Source organism: Schistocerca gregaria, chromosome 1 (assembly GCF_023897955.1).
Source record: "Schistocerca gregaria isolate iqSchGreg1 chromosome 1, iqSchGreg1.2, whole genome shotgun sequence".
NCBI lineage: Eukaryota > Metazoa > Arthropoda > Insecta > Orthoptera > Acrididae > Schistocerca > Schistocerca gregaria.
In genome coordinates, this window is record NC_064920.1 from 768,975,298 (window position 1) to 768,993,610 (window position 18,313).

The following is an 18,313-nucleotide window of genomic DNA, read 5'->3' on the forward strand; positions in this document are numbered from 1 at the left end:
TCCGATCTACACAATAATTTCTCGCTGTAGTCCATTCGTTGTACTACAGAATGGCACCAATCCTAAGTTTAGAAATATTTTTATAAACTGACGTAAGAATGAATCACAATGCTTCATTTGCTTTAAATATTGGTCTGTCATCTCTACAAACTAATAAATGGGGAGGAGATTATGATAACAGCAATAAATTACAAACTTCACACCTACATCTACATCAACGTGATTATTCTGCTATTCACAATCAAGTGCCTGGTAGAGGGTTCAATAAACCACCATCAACCTATGTCTCTAGCATTCCACTTTCGAACGGCACGCGGGAAGAACGAGCACATAAAATTTTCTGTGCGAGCCCTGATTTCTCTTATTTTACCGTGATGTTCATATCTCCCTATGTAGGTGCGTGTCAACAGAATATTTTCGCAATCGGAGGAGATATCTGGTGTTTGAAATTTCATGACAAGATCCCGTCGCAACGAAAAACGCCTTTGTTTTAATGATTGCCACTCCTGTTCACGTATCATCTCTGTGACACTATCTCCCCTATTTCGAGATAATACAAAACGAACTGCCCTTCTTTGTACTTTTTAGATGTCATTTTAGATGTCATCCGTCAGTCCCACCTGATGCGGATCCCATACAGCACAGCAATACTCCAGAAAATGGCGGGCAAGCGTGGTGTAAGCAGTCTCTTTAGTAGACCTGTGGCAACTTCTAAGTGTTCTGCCAATGAATCGTAGTCTTTTATTTGCTCTACCCAGAATATTATCTATGTGATCGTTCCAATTTAGGTTATTTGTAATTGTAATCCCTAAGTATTTAGCTGAATTTACAGCCTTCAGACTTGTGTGATTCATCGCATAATCGAGATTTAGCTGATTTCTTTTAGTGCTCATGTGATTAAATTCACACTTAAGTTTATTCAGGGTCAATTGCCACTTTTAGCACTATACACATATCTTATCTAAATCATTCTGCAAATCGTTTTGGTCATCTGATGACTTTAAAAGACGGTAAATGACAGCATCATCTGTAAACAGTCTAAGACGGCTACTAGGATTGTCTCCGGTGTCGTTAATATAGATCAGGAACAATAGAGGGCCTATAACACTTCCTTGGGGAATGCCGGATATTACTTCTGTTTTACTCGATGACTTTCCGTCCATTACTACGAACTGTGACCTTTCTGACAGGAAATCACAAATCCAGTCGCACAACTGAGGCGATACTCCGTAGGCACGCAGTCTGGTTAGATGACGCTTGTGAGGAACGGTGTCGAAAGCCTCCTGGAAATCTAAAAATATGGAATCATTTTGACATCCCCTGTCGATAGCACTTATTACTTCATGAGTATAAAGAGCTAGTTGTCTTTCACAATAACGATATTTTCTGAATCCGTGCTGACTATGTGTCAATAAATCGTTTTCTTCGAGGTACTTCATAATGTTCGAATACAGTATATGTTCCAAAACCCTGCTGCAAATCGACGTTAGTGATATAGACCTGTAATTCAGCGGATTGTTCCTACTTCCATTTTTGGGTATTGGTGTGACTTGAAAAATTTTCCAGTCTTTAGGTACGATTGTTTCTGTGAGCGTGTGGTTGCATACAATTGCTAAATATGGAGCTATTTTATCAGAATAATCTGAGAGGAGCCTGACTGGTATACAATTGGACCGGAGTCCTTCCCTTTATTAAGTGATTTAAGCTGCTTCGTTACACAGAGTATGATGTTGTTGTTGTTGTGGTCTTCAGTCCTGAGACTGGTTTGATGTAGCTCTCCATGCTACTCTATCCTGTGCAAGCTTCTTCACCTCCCAGCACTTACTGCAGCCTACATCCTTCAGAATCTGTTTAGTGTATTCATCTTTTGGTCTCCCTCTACGATTATGACCCTCCACGCTGCCCTCCAATACTAAATTGGTGATCTCTTGATGCCTCAGAATATACCCTACAAACCGATTTCTTCTTCTCGTCAAGTTGTGCCACAAACTCCTCTTATTCAGTTTTAATCTACAGTGCATAACCAATAGATTGTGGTCATAGTCCACATCTGCCCCTGGAAATGTCTTACAATTTAAAACCTGGTTCCTAAATCTCTGTCTTACCATTATATAATCCATCTGAAACCTTCTAGTATCTCCAAGGTTCTTCCATGAATGCAACCTTCTTTCATGATTCTTGAACCAAGTGTTAGCTATGATTAAGTTATGCTCTGTGCAAAATTCCAGCAGGCGGCTTCCTCTTTCATTTCTTAGCACTAATCCATATTCACCTACTACATTTCCTTCTCTCCCTTTTCCTACGATTGAATTCCAATCACCCATGACTGTTAAATTTTCGTCACCAATTCACTACCTGAATAATTTCTTATATCTCATCATACGTTTCATCAATTTCTTCATCATCTGCAGAGCTAGTTGGCATATAAACTTGTACTTCTTTAGTAGGCGTGGGCTTCGTGTCTCTCTTGACCAGAATAATGCGTTCACTATGCTCTTTGTAGTAACTTACACGCACTCCTATTTCTATTATTCATTATTAAACCTACTCCTGCATTACCCTTATTTGATTTTGTATTTATAACCCTGAATTCACTTGACCAAAAGTTTTGTTCCTCCTGCCACAGAACGTCACTAATTCCCACTATATCTAACTTTAACCTATCCATTTCCCTTTTAAAATTTTCTAACCTACCTGCCCGATTAAAGGATCTGACATTCCGCCCTCCGATCCGTAGAACGCCAGTTTTCTTTCTCCTGATAGCGATGTCCTCTTGAGTAGTCCCCGCCCGGAGATCCGAATGGGGGACTATTTTACCTCCGGAATGTTTTACCCAAGAGGATGCGATCATCATGTAATCATACAGTAAAGCTGCATGCCCTCCGGATATCTACTTCTATGTTTCTCATCTTGGAAGTTGTTCTTAACGACTATTGATTCGGAATACACAATAAGAACAGAAAGTAGCTGATCTGCTGCCACTGTCTACATGATATGACTTGAAGACGAACAACCTCAGTTGTCACCCTTTAGCAAGGACTATTCGTGATGCCCAGATATACTGGTGATTTTCTCTAGTATTCAATCACGTACCACTTTTCGTTGTTCGATGTCTACCTTTATTACGGGAAATAAGAGGAACAAAAAACTGAAAATCAGTTATTTCAGAAACCAGTTGTTTTGAGCGGTTTTAACAATCATCTTAAAATGGCGGGTAAAAGGCCGACAGCCATAAGTAAATGCAGATGGACTAAATTTCCATATTTCGTGTACGATTGGCAGATCTGTTCAAATGTGGGTGAATGTAAAATAGTGTCTGATAGAGACAAAAACACGGAAGTATCCGTTTAAAAGATTAGTGATATACATCTTGAGCACCTCACATTGTTTAAATATTTAGGAGTAATACAAAGGAGCGATAAGAAATGAGATGTGCACCTGCAATCACCGTTTCGAAAGGTGAATGGATATAATATACAAGACAGCCAAATCTAGAGTATGTCCGAAAGAACAGGCACCAAGCATTCTTATAACTGATACGCCTAGTTGGGCAATGGATCCACCTTCTTCAGGGCTGATATACAAATACGTCCGGTCTCCCTTGGGAATCTCATAGGAACGAACATGGAATCAACGGACGGGGACTGAGGATATGTGGTGCTCGATGGAAGTGTGGATCGGCCGTGAGGAGTGACGCAGTTCGAGCAGTTGAGATAACGCTTTGTCTCGGATGGCGCAGTGGTTAACGCCCCTCCCTAGTAAGCAGGAGATCCTGGGTTCGAATCCTGATCCGGCACACACGGTCACTCGTCACCGCTGATTCCGCGTAATGTCTCGCTGCAGCTGATACCAGTGACTCCCTTCAGTTTACAAATCGAGAGTACTGTTTCAGCGTCTGGAGTTCTGATCAAGTGAGCATGGCAACAGACATAGACCAGGTGGAGCTCCAGCCTGTATATGTTACGAAGTCTGATACCTTAAATTACTTCTGAGTAGCAGATTATTTCCCTGTTTTTAATAGTGTTATTTATTCTGTTCTAAGAGTCAATAAAGGCAAGGCCTCCGGTCCAGATTATATAGCGGTCAGGTTCCTCTCAGAAAATGCTGTTAAAATAGCTCCATATTTAGCAATAATATACAACCACTCACTCACAGAAAGATACGTACCTAAAGACTGGAAAGTTGCTCAAGTCACACCAATACCAAAAAAGGGAAGTAGGAGTAATCCGTTGAATTACAGGCCCACATCACTAGAGTCGATTTGCAGTAGTGTTTTGGAACATATACTGTATTCGAACATTATGAAGTACCTCGAAGAAAACGATTTATTGACACATAGTCAGCACGGATTCAGAAAATATCGTTATTGTGAAAGACAACTAGCTCTTTATACTCATGAAGTAATAAGTGCTATCGACAGGGGATGTCAAAATGATTCCATATTTTTAGATTTCCAGGAGGCTTTCGACACCGTTCCTCACAAGCGTCATCTAACCAAACTGCGTGCCTACGGAGTATCGCCTCAGTTGTACGACTGGATTCGTGATTTCCTGTCAGAACGGTCACAGTTCGTAGTAATGGACGGAAAGTCATCGAGTAAAACAGAAGTAATATCCGGCGTTCCCCAAGGAAGTGTTATAGGCCCCCTATTGTCCCTGATCTATATTAACGACACAGGAGACAATCTGAGTAGCAGTCTTAGATTGTTTACAGATGATGCTGTCATTTACCGTCTTGTAAAGTCATCAGATGATCAGAACGACTTGCAGATTGATTTAGATAAGATATGTTTATAGTGCGAAAAGTGGCAATTGACCTTGAATAAACTAAAGTGTGAAGTTAATCACATCAGTTAAATTTCGATTATGCGATGAATCACACAAGTCTGAAGGCTGTAAATTCAGCTAAATACTTAGAGATTACAATTACAAATAACCTAAATTGGAACGATCACATAGATAATATTGTGGGTAGAGCAAATAAAAGACTGCGATTCACTGGCAGATCACTTAAAAGGTGCCACAGGTCTACTAAAGAGACTGCTTACACCACGCTTGTCCCCCCTATTCTGGAGTATTGCTGTGAAGTGTGGAATCGCATCAGGTGGGACTGACGGATGACATCAAAAAAGTTCAAAGAAGGGCAGTTTGTTTTGTATTATCGCGAAATAGGGGAGATAGTGTCACAGCCTTGATACATGATGTGGCAATCATTAAAACAAAGACGTTTTTCGTTGATACGGGTTCTTCTCATGAAATTTCAATCACCAGTTTTTTCCTCCTATTGCGAAAACATTCTGTTGGCACCTACCTACATAGGGTGAAATGATCATCACGGTAATGTAAGAGAAATCAGGGCTCTCACAGAAAAATTTAAGTGCTCGTCCTTCCCACGTACCGTTCGAGAGCTTAATGGTAGAGAGACAGCTTGAGGGTGGTTCATTGAACCCTCTGTCAGGTACTTCATCGTGAATAGCAGAGTAATCACGTAGATGTGGATGCAGAATTTTCTGTAGTTTGTGTTGAGTCAGTTAACGTTGTAGTGTAGTACACAGTTTGCATACATCGTTTAGTTTAGTGGTATCCTTACTTCTGAGTAGAGGTGAATAGTATCTGTTTATATAGCTATTTTTAATAGTGCTATCTGTCTTTGTTGCATGAGTTAGCATATTTTTCTATCCTTTGTGCTGAATGAGTATAATTTGTTGTGCAGTTTTCCGCGCAGAAGTCGCTAGTGTCGCTTTATTTACTTAATTCCGTGACTGTTGCAGAGAGGCACAGCTTTCATACATCACTTACTTTAGGGGTATCTAATTTACTTCTGACTGAAGTAGTGTAAATTTTATCGCATACCTTTTTGAGAGTCAACTTTCTCGGGCAGCATTCTGCCACCAGAAGCGCTGCATCATGCGACTCCGTTTTAAACTCGTGTAGTTTAGATCAGTGATTTAGATCTTGCGTATTTATATCTTGCAGCAACTCTGATATCATCAAAGTTTCTAGTAAAAAGTAACTGTTGATACATCCATTTTCAGCAGAAAAATTTATTTCTCTTTTAAGACATCGCGGATCTTGTGATCGTAAGCTATAGAGAGATCTCTGAAGAGCAAGTTTTAGTGTTTGTTTATTCTCCCCGTTACATTTTGCGTACACGTCAGCCTCAGTAGCGCCACAGACGGCTAATTTTCTCTTTGTCGAGGTCTTTTTGTTCTTCTGTTACTCTTGACTGTTTTCTTTGTGTTTTTGAGATCTTATTCAGTGTTTTATACACCGTACGACGTGTGCAGGGACTGTGCTCGTTGTGAGTGAACACCAGGAGAATTCGCTGCTGTCAGTAAACAGCTGGAATATGCGAGGGGCAAACAGTCGACAGGCTTCTCGCTATTGCTCAAAGCGACGTCAGGGCCTCTGTAATGAGACCTCCGACACCTTTGGTGTCGTTAGGCTCCTCTGGTGACCTGGTTGTCACTACGTCTTCAGATACGCAACATGTAACCAATGACTCTTCTCTCGAAAGTGAGTGGCGGCCAATGGTGGATTTGCTCGTCATTGTGTGGACGGTGAAAGCGCGAACGGGTCGCATGGCTGGCTCCTTACAACTCGGTAACAGGTACAAGTTGCTAAGCAGCGTTAATAATACCTCTGAGCCAGCAGGACATGCCTCTTCTGTTGAGCCAGTGGCCGAGATTCCTGCATAGTATGGACAAGTGCACAGGGTGGGGATGGAAGACATTGGGAGCTCCATTGTGAGCCTCTCAGGGAAACAGTATGAAGGTTGGGAAAGGATGCCACAGTGCACTCAGCATGTTTGCCGGGCGGGTCTTGGCCAAGACATGGAAAGTGCCCTACCGTCAGCTTTCGAACACACTTGGCCTAACCAGGTGCAAATAGTGGCACATTTCAGCAGGAATGACGCCTGTAGCTTCTGAGGCTATCATCAATTTCCTTTTTCCGGAGGATGGTGCATTTGGTGAAGGCAACTAGCATTTCACACGGGATGCAGGCTGAGCCCACCATTTGTAGCATTGTAACCAGGGTTGAACGCGGTCCTCTAGTTTGGAGCAGAGACAAAGGTCTAACCCAGAGGCTCAGACCACTCTGCAGCTTTGTCTCGTGTGAATTTCTCGATCTCCACTGTCTGGCGAAGACTTGTAGCTTCTCCTTAATACGTCAGGTGTGCACTACGAGTGAGAAATTATAGTGTAGCGTGCAAATGAGGTTTTTTAGGCTAGAGGAATTCACCTTGGCAACAGAGACGAATTGCCTGCCAAAATCGAACACACATTAGCCATATTGTTCTCAGACAATTCTCGTCCTCGCAGATCGGACATACAAAATGTAATATGACATTAGTAAACTGCAGGAGCATCTAAGGAAAGATCCCAGAATTAGTATCGCTTATTGAATGTTATAATGCCCAAATGGTATTAATAACAAAAAGTTGGTTGGAATCGGAAGTGAACAGCAACTAAATCCTAAGTTCAGATTGGAATATTCACCATAGGGATAGATTAGTCGCCAATGGTGGCGGTGTATTTATTGCAGTAAAGGCTTCGATAATATCTAGCGAGGTTATTAAGGATTCGAAATGGTACTTAATACGGGTGAAGTTAAGCGTCAAAGGTCAGTCAAAAATGACAGTCGGATATTTTTACAGACCGCCTGGGTCCGGAGCTGTAATGGTAAGGCGGTTGAGATAGCTTGCAGAATGTCGTTAATAGTTTTCCTGGGCACGGCGCTGTAATAGGGGTTGACTTCAACTTGCCACACACAGATTGGGGAAATAATGCTTTCAGAACTAGTGCCAAAGACGGGGATTTGTGTAACATTATTTTCACTGTCCTGTTCGAAAATTACTTCGAGCAGACATTAGAGAACCAACTCCAGAAGGTAACGCCTTAGATCTCCTAGCAACAGACCTGAACTTATTGGATAAACTAACATAGTGGAAGGACCTATGATCATAAGGCTGTGACAGCAATTATTACTACCGCTATTACAAGGAATGTTAAGAGAGGTAGGAAAACATTCTTCCTTATCAAGAGTGGCAGGATATAAACTGCAGATCAGTGACCATAGAGGCAATGACATCTAAGAAAACAGAGAGAAGGCCAAAATACTGAATTCTGTGTTCCGGAAGTGTCTCACGACCGAAGATCGTAATACGGTCCCTCCTCTGTCATCGTACGAACATCGTATTGCCAGGCATTGAGATAACTGATCGCGGAGTAGAAATGCAACTACAGTCGCTTAGCAGTGAAAAGGCGTCAGGACCTGATGCGATACCCATAAGATTCTACAAAGATTATGCGAAAGAATTTATTCCTTTCTAGCACCAATTTATCATAGATCGCTTGTGCAGCGAATGGTACCTAGCGACTGGAAGAAAGTGCAGGTCATTCCCGTTTTAAGAAGGGTCGTAGAACAGGTGCATGTAATTATAGGCCTACATCGTTGACGTCATTCTGTTGTAGAGTTATGGAACATGTTTTATGCTTAAGATTGTGACTTTTCGGAGAATGATATCTCGTCTATAAAAGTCAACATGGATTCCGCAAACACTAACGAAACTTAGCTCTCTCTATTCCTCCATGAGATCCATAGCGCTGTAGACAACGGCCATCAGATTCTTGCCGTGTTCCTTGACTTCAGGAAGGCATTTGTCACCGTCCTGCACTGCTGTTTAGCGAAAAAATATGACCTTGCAGAGTATCAGACGAGATTTGCGACTGGATTAATGACTTTCTTGCAATTAGAACTCATCACGTCGCTCTTAACTGTACAAATTCGACAGGTGTAGAGGTACTTTTTGGAGTACCCCAGGAAGTGTGTCAGGACTGTTACTATTTACAGCTCACATACATATTCTAGTAGGAAGCGTCGGAAGCTCTTTAAGACTGTTCAGCATGATGCTGTTGCCAACAAACAAGTGATTTAGTGGATCACTCCTATTGCCTTTCTTGAATATTGGTGTGACCTGTGCAACTTTTCAGTCTTTGAGTACTGATCTTTCGCCAGGCGAGCGGTTGCCTATGATTGTTAGGTATGGAACTATTACATCATAATACTATGAAAGGGCTCTAATTGGTACACAGTCTGGAACGGAAGACTTGCTTCTATTAAGTGATAAAGCTGCTTCACAACTCCGAGGATATCTACTGCTAAGTTACTCATGTTGGCAGCTGTTCTTCATTTGAATTCTGGAATATTTACTTCGTCTTCTTCGCTAAAGGAATTTTTGAAGGCTGTGTTAAGTAACATTGCTTTAGCAGCACAGTCATCCACAGTATTTCCATTGCTGTCGCGGAGAGAAGGCATTGATTGTGTCTTGCATACTGTGTCTTGTGTTTAGAATACTTGCCATACGACCAGAATCACTTTGGATTTTCTGCCAGGTTTCAAGATAAAGTTTCGTTGTGGAAACTATTATAAGAATCTCGCACTGAACCCAGATCTAAATTTCGTGCTTCTGTAAGAGATCGCCAATCTTGGGAATTTTGCGTTAATTTAAGTTTGGCATGCTTTTTCGTTGTTTGTGCCACTGTTTTCTGACCTGTCTTGTCTACCGTGGGGGATCAGCTCCGTCTTTTGTTAATTCATTTGATATAAATCTCTAAATTGCTTTCGATACTATTTTTTTGAATTCAAGCCACATCTGCTCTATTCTTACATTGTTAATTTTAAAGGAGAGTATATTATCTCTCAGGAAAACGTCAGGCGAATTTTATCTGCCTTTTTGAATTCATATATTTGTCGTTTAGTTTTGGTGGATATATGACTTACGGTATTCAGTCTCGCTACGACAACCCCATGTTCACTAATCTCTGCACCCGTTTTGATGTTCGTTATTAGCTCAGGATTATTTGTTGCTGAGAGGTCAAGTGTGTTTTTGCAACCGTTTACTATTCGAGCTGCAAATGGTGAGCTCTGCTTTCATCTCGCAAGCAAGACTGGCAGCTTTTACCACTTCTGATGGCCGCTCGAAACCATACAGATTTTCTTTCGATCCAAAACGACACACATCATTTGTACCGACCTGCAGTTAGGTGCACTCTCTGCTCTTCGTGGCATCTGGAAAGACCCTTTCCACGTCTGGAATGACTCCATCCGGTATGCACACTGGCTTTCTTCCCCTCCTTGTCAGCCATGTCCCTAAGGGGTCACATAACACGCCTAAATTTTGGAATTACAAAAAGTAATCCCTGTGAGTTGTCGTTACAGTGAATAATTCCGATTGTTTAAAGTCAGTGTTGTGATTTCCTTCTTCCAGAATTACTTCTTTAGTTTCTGTTTCGCAACACAATATTTTAAAAAAAATATTCATGAAAATTCTTTTAAAAACAATAAAAGCAATGAAAACTGCGTTGATAACTTTACCTGTTTAGTTTCTGTTTCGCAAGACAATATTTAAAAAAAATAATATTCAGGAAAATTGTTTTAAAAATAAGAAAAGCAATGAAAACTTCTTTGGTAACTTGACTCGATTAGACTATTCATTACGTACAAGAAACAAAAAGAACTCGTCGAAGAGAAAAATGCGTTAGGTGATAAATGTACACACATGATAAGATGCTTAGCGTCAAGTGCAGCGGTAATTCGTCATTTATTTTACTGTTTTCAATAACTGTGAATGAGATGGCAGTAGGAACTTTACAAATATTTTGAGAACATCCTTCATGAGCAATGAAATAATTTACGACACGTAAACTAAATGTCACGGATAATTGCAAAAGGATCACGTGGCGTTGTTACTCTGTGCTGATTGCTGAAATGAAGTTCCTCTAGAAAGTAGTTGACGTCTGATGTAGGGGAAGGGTGCAATAAATACCTGATAGCAAATGTAGCACTGTATTGTATGTGCAGAGCTCTGTTTGAAAACAAGAAAAGGCTGGATACAGCATGAAGTTACTAAATGAGGACAAACTGCAGGAAACGGTACATGAGAAGAAAAGGAGCCACAAATTACATATGCACATATGGCCGGAAATGCGTTCCAAGTAAGGTACACCCACTGTTAGATGGAGATAAAATATCTTCGACAGGGGCCCCTGTATCAGCAACTGGCAGGTGACTCGCGAGTGTAGGCTAAGGCAGACGACAGTGTAGACGCGGAACGTTCTCCACGACTGCTGTCACTACTCGTATCACAATGCGTGCAGGACGCATTATGTATGGACTTAAATCCACAGCGACGGTTTTGTTGCTGATTCGTCTCACAGCAGTGATGGGATTTCTGTCATCCATCCTATCTAAAGAGCGGACCGTGTCGTCAACCTCCACAAGCCGACCTGTGGACTACAGAGAATCCACGTGGTAAGATAGCGGCGAACCATCAGCATCGGATCAGACTCAGTGGTGGGAGGGGATTATTGGCAACAGCGTTCTAGGAGCAGCCATCGTTCCACAACGCCTCGCTGGCGAGACATATCTGCACGTCCTGCGCTTGACCCTACCTCCCCTGCTAAAAGACACGCGCCTGGTAGTATAAAGGGTTATATGGCTACTACGTGATAGTGCACCAACTCTCTGCCCTTTTGATTGAAGAGCCAAAACACTAGTACCGACAGAACATTCCCATTTACCTCGTGTGTTCTCAAGTGTGTTTTCAGTCTTACAAACCTACATCGTGAAAAATAATTAATGCTAACCTTCCAGTAGGTGAATCTCCCTTGGTCGGTCGAAGTGGGCGAGCGGTTCTGGCGCTACGGTCTGGAACTGCGCGACCGCTACGGTGGCAGGTTCGAATCCTGCCTCAGGCATGGACGTGTGTGATTTCATTAGGTTAGTTAGGTTTAAGTAGTTCTAAGTACTAGGGGACTGATGACCTCAGAAGTTAAGTCCCATATTGGTCAGAGCCATTTTTGAATCTCCCTTGGAACATATTTCCGGCCGTATGTCCTTATGACTTTTGTCTCAGGGATTATTTCCCGCAGTTCTTCCCCATTTGGCAAAATCGCTCTGAATTTGTGTCTAATAGTGAAGGCGGCGCGACTTACCGGCGCGTCATGTTTCAGGTGGTACCAGTTCCGGGTGGCGGCCGTCAACAGGAATGGCACCCGCGGCTTCTCGCAGCCCTCACCGCCGTTCCGGCTCTCCGCAGGTAGGGCCTACCAGCCGCAGCACATCAGTACACAGCATCGCCTGCTGCATCACTACTTACCCACAACCTGCTGTCTCATGAAATGAGAACTGTGTCGGCTTATGTCATCGGTTACACTGTCCGTCCAATGAACATGTCTTTCACTGCAAGTTCAAAATGACAGAGTCCTTCTTCGCTTTCACGATGTTCCTTTTCTAGAGAATGCATTATCTTCTCAAATTCGGCTCAGTATATCTCACCCATACTACTGGTGCCAAATAAGAGCTCTTGCAGGGAAGATCGCGTACTGAAATATTTTTATTCCCTCAATGACAGGTTTCGACAGAGTCCAGCTGTCATCTTTGGATCTTCTGGAAATTGTATTACTTTGCTTGAATCCCACATCCACAGCGAGAACATTCTCCGTTTATAAAACGAAAGCCTCACATTATCTTGTCAGATACATAAAACAGAGTAAATAAAAGTCCATCTCGCTAACACTGTGCCCCAGAGTAAAGGCAAGTTCGTCCGTGGAGCCGTTAAAGCTACGGCACATCAGGAAAGCTGCTTTCCTGCTTTTATTTACACATTTTTATGTATTTGACAAGCCAATGGGTGCCGTTGGTTTATAAATGAAGAGTGCTGTCATTATGATTCTCCTACCTCTGCAGAATAACATTATTTCCAGAAGATCCGAAGATGACAGCTAGACTGTGAGACTCAATGAGGAAAGAAAAATATTTCAACACGCGATCTTGGCTGCAAACCTGGAAAATGAGCAACTTAGACTTTTACCTTTTAATACTTCCTTTGATATGTATGCCACTCTCACCTCTTGTCCTAATCAATAATACTAACTATCGTTTTATTTAAACTAGTTCGCATCTGACGTGTGATGTCCAGACTTATGACGTTGCCGCGACAAGTACTACCTTCACGTAGACTTCAAAGCGATCCACCCTCCACCGCGACAGGAAATCATTTTTAAATTCTACTACAAATATCGTGAAATAAATCTGAAATCCACGTATGCCTAGATCTGTGTGGTGTATCTGAACATGAAAAAACCTTGAATAGGCACTCCACGGATTTGTTGTAGTGTCGTATTTGTATTCAGTCTCAAGTTTCCGACGACTTAGTCTGTCGCCATGGTCAGGAGTTATCTGCGGGCCGTATCGTTCTTTATTTAATTAGCCGAGTTATGGTACTGAAACCACACGACAAGATTCCTCCAACTACATACAGTACTACACGGCCTGCAGATAATTCCTGATGATGGCGACTGAGGAAGTCGTCGGAAACTTGGGATTACATACAAATGACACTGCAACTGATCCGCGTCATATTTGTGTAAGAATTTTCTCATGTCAAAAATCTATTCTGAATGTTTAATCAGGGCCAAAGCTACGTTTATGCAATTGAAATGGGTAAAAATTTCCCGTCCGAGAAACAACTTCCAAACTTTTCAAATCATATCTTGAAAACTCACTGCAATACTTTTTTCGCAAAATATCAAAATACTTTCGTGTCCAGAAAAGTTTCCGCAGAACTGGCAGGCGCAGTGGAAGTGGCAGCACAGTGGGAGCCGACACTGCCAGAACAGCCACCACCACTGGCGTACTGCTGCCGCGAACACCCAGCCCAGTAGCTCCCGATTGCAGACTATTTTAAACCTCACTGTACTCTCGGCCTTTCTTAGATTTACTTTTAATTCACAGTTTTTATACTGTGTCTTCTTTTACAGTTCAAACTTTCTATCCTCCTTCAGATAATACAGTCCTTCTATCCTCCTTCAAATATACATTCTTCTTCACGTCTGCGTTATGTCTAAGTTCCTACATCGTAAATAGTTACGTAGAGTGTAAACAGTTAGTTCAATAATCTTTCTCTTATCTGTATCACCAAGACTTAGCAAAAAATTGAGTAAAAAAAATGAAAATCTGACTGAATGTCCTGTAGAGCATTCTAAGGCATTCACTACAATGTCAATTGTACCTTATGTTTAGTTATTATTAAGTAATGCTCATTTTTTCCTATTGGTCTGATTATTTAAAATTTAATGCATTCAGTTCCCTTGTTCAAAACAAGCACTGATAATAACATATTATCGAAGAAATTTCAATAGTTTGTCATAAAATGAACTTATTTCTCTCTCATATTCTTGCTTTTTACACTTTATTCTAATAGCAGCTTTTTCTCTTAGTACTAGCGGGTGATCAAAAAGTCGGCATAAATTTGAATACTGAATAAATCACGGAATAACGTAGATAGAGAGGTACAAATTGACACACATGCTTGTAATGACATGGGGTTTTATTAGAACCAAAAAAATACAAATGTTAAAAAAATGTCTGACAGATGGCGCTTCATCTGATCAGAATAGCAATAATTAGCATAACAAATTAAGACAAACCAAAGATGATGTTCTTTACAGGAAATGTTCAATATGTCCACCATCATTCCTCAGCAATAGCTGTAGCCGAGGAATAATGTTGTGAACAGCACTATAAAGCATTTCCGTAGTTATGGTGAGGCATTGGCGTCGGATGTTGTCTTTCAGCATCCCTAGAGATGTCGGTCGATCACGATACACTTGCGACTTCAGGTAACCACAAAGCCAATAATCGCACGGACTGAGGTCTGAGGACTTGAGAGGCCAAGCATGACGAAAGTGGCGGCTGAGCACACGATCATCACCAAACGACGCGCGCAAGAGGTATTTCACGCGTCTAGCAATATGGTGTGTTTTTTTTTCGTTCTAATAAAGCGCCTTGTCATTCCAAGCATGTGTGTCAATTTCTTCCTCTCTATCTACATTATTCCGTGGTTTATTAAGTTTTTAAATTCATACTGACTTTTTGATCACCCGTTATATTTTATGTCAGATTATAGTTCTTAAATGGTAACTTCTTTTAGCATTTATTTGAAATTGTCAGTGTTTTTACATTTTGCTGTTCAAACCAGCTCTGTGTTTTTAAAACACAATAAAGAACTAGAAATCACGACAGGCCACCGAAATAAAACTTGATTTACAACATAGCAGACAGACGTAGCAGAACTATAAATTAAACAAGACAGAGTTTGTATGTCCTAGTTAACTGACGAGTCACGTTACAGTGTTAACTCCACAGGTTGTACGTAAGAATTTCATTCACTGTGAGGGCCAACTGTCATGATACAGGGTGACAAAAAAATGGCTCTGACCACTATGGGATTTAACATCTGTGGTCATCAGTCCCCTAGAACTTAGAACTACTTAAACCTAACTAACCTAAGGACATCACACACATCCATGCCCGAGGCAGGATTCGAACCTGCGACCGTAGCGGTCACGCGGTTCCAGACTGAAGCGCCTAGAACCTCATGGCCACACCGGCCGGCTACAGGATGACACCTCACCACCCAAATAAACAACCATATTTCTGAAAAAAATTTATCTATGGCAAAGCAGGTGCACAGTCGGGGAGTACTATGTTGTCAGTAAAGATGCAGTGACACCAGAACTGGGTGGTCAGTAGAGCCCAGTGACTTCGAACGTGGGCTAATCATTGAATGCCACCTAAGTGACAAATCCATCAGGAACATTTCGAGCCTTCTAAATCTGCTCAGATCGGCTGTTTGTGACGTGACAGTGAAACGGAAACCCGATGGAATTACCACAGCTAAACCAAAGCGAATCAAACATGATGTTCTCGACGGACAGGGATCGTGGAGCACTGCAGCAGGCGGTGAAACATGGCAAGAAGTCGGTAGAAGGAATCACTCATGAGTTCCAGCGTGCTACCAGCAGTCCAACTAGCGTATGGAGAATGGGGTACAATGCTCCTCGTAATCCATACACTTCTGTAGACCTAAGCGGCATTTGAGGTGGTGTGAAGAGTATCAAAACTGGACAGTGGGTCACTGGAAACGAGTGATTTCAAGTGATAAATAACGCTATACCCTGTGGCAATGCGATGGAAGGGTTTGGGATTGGTGAATGCGTAACGAACGTTACCTGCCATCATGTGCAGTGCCAACAGTGAAGAGCGGAGCGGTGGTGTAACGATATGAGGATGTTACTGGTGTTTAGGTCGTCATCTCCCTACTGCGCGTAAGAAAACGATAAATGTGAAAGTTTATGCACACATTTACAACATGATGTACTACGTACAGTAGAGATACAGTTCGGAAACGATGACTGTTTCTATCAGCATGACAATGCAACCTGTCTTAAAACACCATCCGTGAGGCGATGGTTTGTGAACAACAACATTATTGAAATGGATTGGCCTGTTCACAGTCCCAACCTGAAACCAATGGAACGCTTTTCAGGTGAGTTCCAACATCAACTTCGCACCAGGTTCCAGCGTCCAACACCAATACTTTCATTGGTTTCGGCTCCTGTGGAAAAATGGTTTATCATGTCTCCACAGTCAGTTGGACGCCTCACTGAAAGTGTTTACGCCGCCAAAAATGTGAATGGAGGACAAACTCCGTATTCACTAATAGGCTCCGTGTGCTTTCGGTCAAATAGTGTATTTGTAGCAGGACACCAGAAACCACCTGGATACAGACACAGGAGACCGAGAAAGGAATCATACACTGACGTACTAGGAGGATCTTGAAGCTCCACTGTATGATAACAAAAAATGTACTGTGGCAGCGCAACCTGGTGCAAGTCTTTCACATGGACGCCACGTCGGCTACTTGCGTGTCCTTAAAACCAACAGAACACGATTTTCGCCAATTACCCGGCCTAGTATTAACTGGGCCCTAAGTTGCCTAACTTCGTTGATCAGGCTGGAACTGGTGTTACCAACGTCGTAAGGCCGTTGGCTGTTGTATGATAATTGAAGACAGAATGTTGTTGCCTACAGAGCTGGAAGAAGGGGGTGACAACGTGAAACGCAAGAGCTGCCTCAAGTGTTGCCCGGGAACAAAAATACCGTATGCTGACTGTCATAGCTGCACGGTTTACGCAAACTGTCGTAACTCTGTCGCTTTTCGCCGCTCATTCACCTGCTGAGCAGCGACGTGTGTTTCTCATTGGCCTGGTCACTGAGGATTAACTGGAATTTCTGTATCTGTATTGGAACATGTGGAACGTTACATTATTTTTTGGAGACGAAGCATTGTTTTCGTACCAGGACATCAGGCCTACCGTTATAGTGTATCACAGACACCGGAAACTGGGTGGTAGAAGTTCCTTCCATGCGAGCGCCGCCAAAACACAGGCTCCACGTGTCCCGCCGTCATTGATCTTCCAAAGCTGCTACTGACTTGTCACCCTTCGTGGTCCACGACGTCCATACCATTGTGCTCACAAATTTCAGCCGTCTTTGGCAAAGAAAACGGCGTAAGAAGTGGTATTTAGAGCAGTCGACGTTTGAGACATGTCTGGTTCCTCATGACAACGATGACAGTATGTAGGGTGCAAATCGAGTGTTCATACAAAGGAACTTCGAGACGTAAGTTACACATTATTATGGGAGACAAAATAACATTTACAGAATTCTGCAATAGATTTAAAAGTGATGGCACTATTTTTCTACATAGCCACCAAGTCGCTGTAAACAACAGTCCGAATGCTCTACCAGTCATTCAGTTCCTAGACGACATAAATCGGCTGACTGCTCATAGAGCAGTTCCAGAATATTATGTGAACGTCGTTTTCATAGGAAAATCGCTTTCCCTGTTTGTTTGCCGAAAACCTGGTGATCGATGAATTAAGATGTGTTTTCGATCAGCATCACCTATATCCGTAAGGCCTTTGTCAAATTACTAGCACCATTTCACTATGGCCGGACCTGACATTGTGTTTGGTCTATATATTGCCAGAATTTCATGGTGAATCTGTGTAAAATTTCTATATTTTGCCCACAAGTATCGCACTATGCAGCGTACTTCAATTGTGAAGTACATTACTGTTTGTCACCCTATGTCAGTCGCACCCTGTAATGCGCCTGTTGTACATACGAAAGTAGAGTTGTATCTGCAGAATATTCGGAATGTTTACTTTTTCTGACAATGCGTCACCCTTTTGGCCCAATTGTCTTGATGTGGTATGACATGTGTAAGTTATTTTCTGAAACCTCTTCCATTACTTTAACGTCATAACAAAACATGACACAGTAATACGGAAATACTGACATTATAAATGGAAGAAAGTGCGCTTTCGCGATTTGGGGATGTGACCAGCTAGTATATGCGGAATGAGATTTTCACTCTGCAGCGGAGTGTTAACTTCCTGGCA

General features: G+C 42.0%; 1 protein-coding gene across 1 annotated transcript in view; it reads left to right on the forward strand.

Annotated features, from left to right (window-relative positions):
* LOC126268233 (anosmin-1) overlaps nt 1–18,313 on the forward strand; it is a 266,943-nt gene that overhangs the window by 220,518 nt on the left and 28,112 nt on the right. Inside the window, exon 4 of the mRNA XM_049973884.1 lies at nt 12,014–12,099. Within this exon, the coding sequence (XP_049829841.1) occupies nt 12,014–12,099 (86 nt within the window). The remainder of the gene's footprint in view (nt 1–12,013; nt 12,100–18,313) is intronic.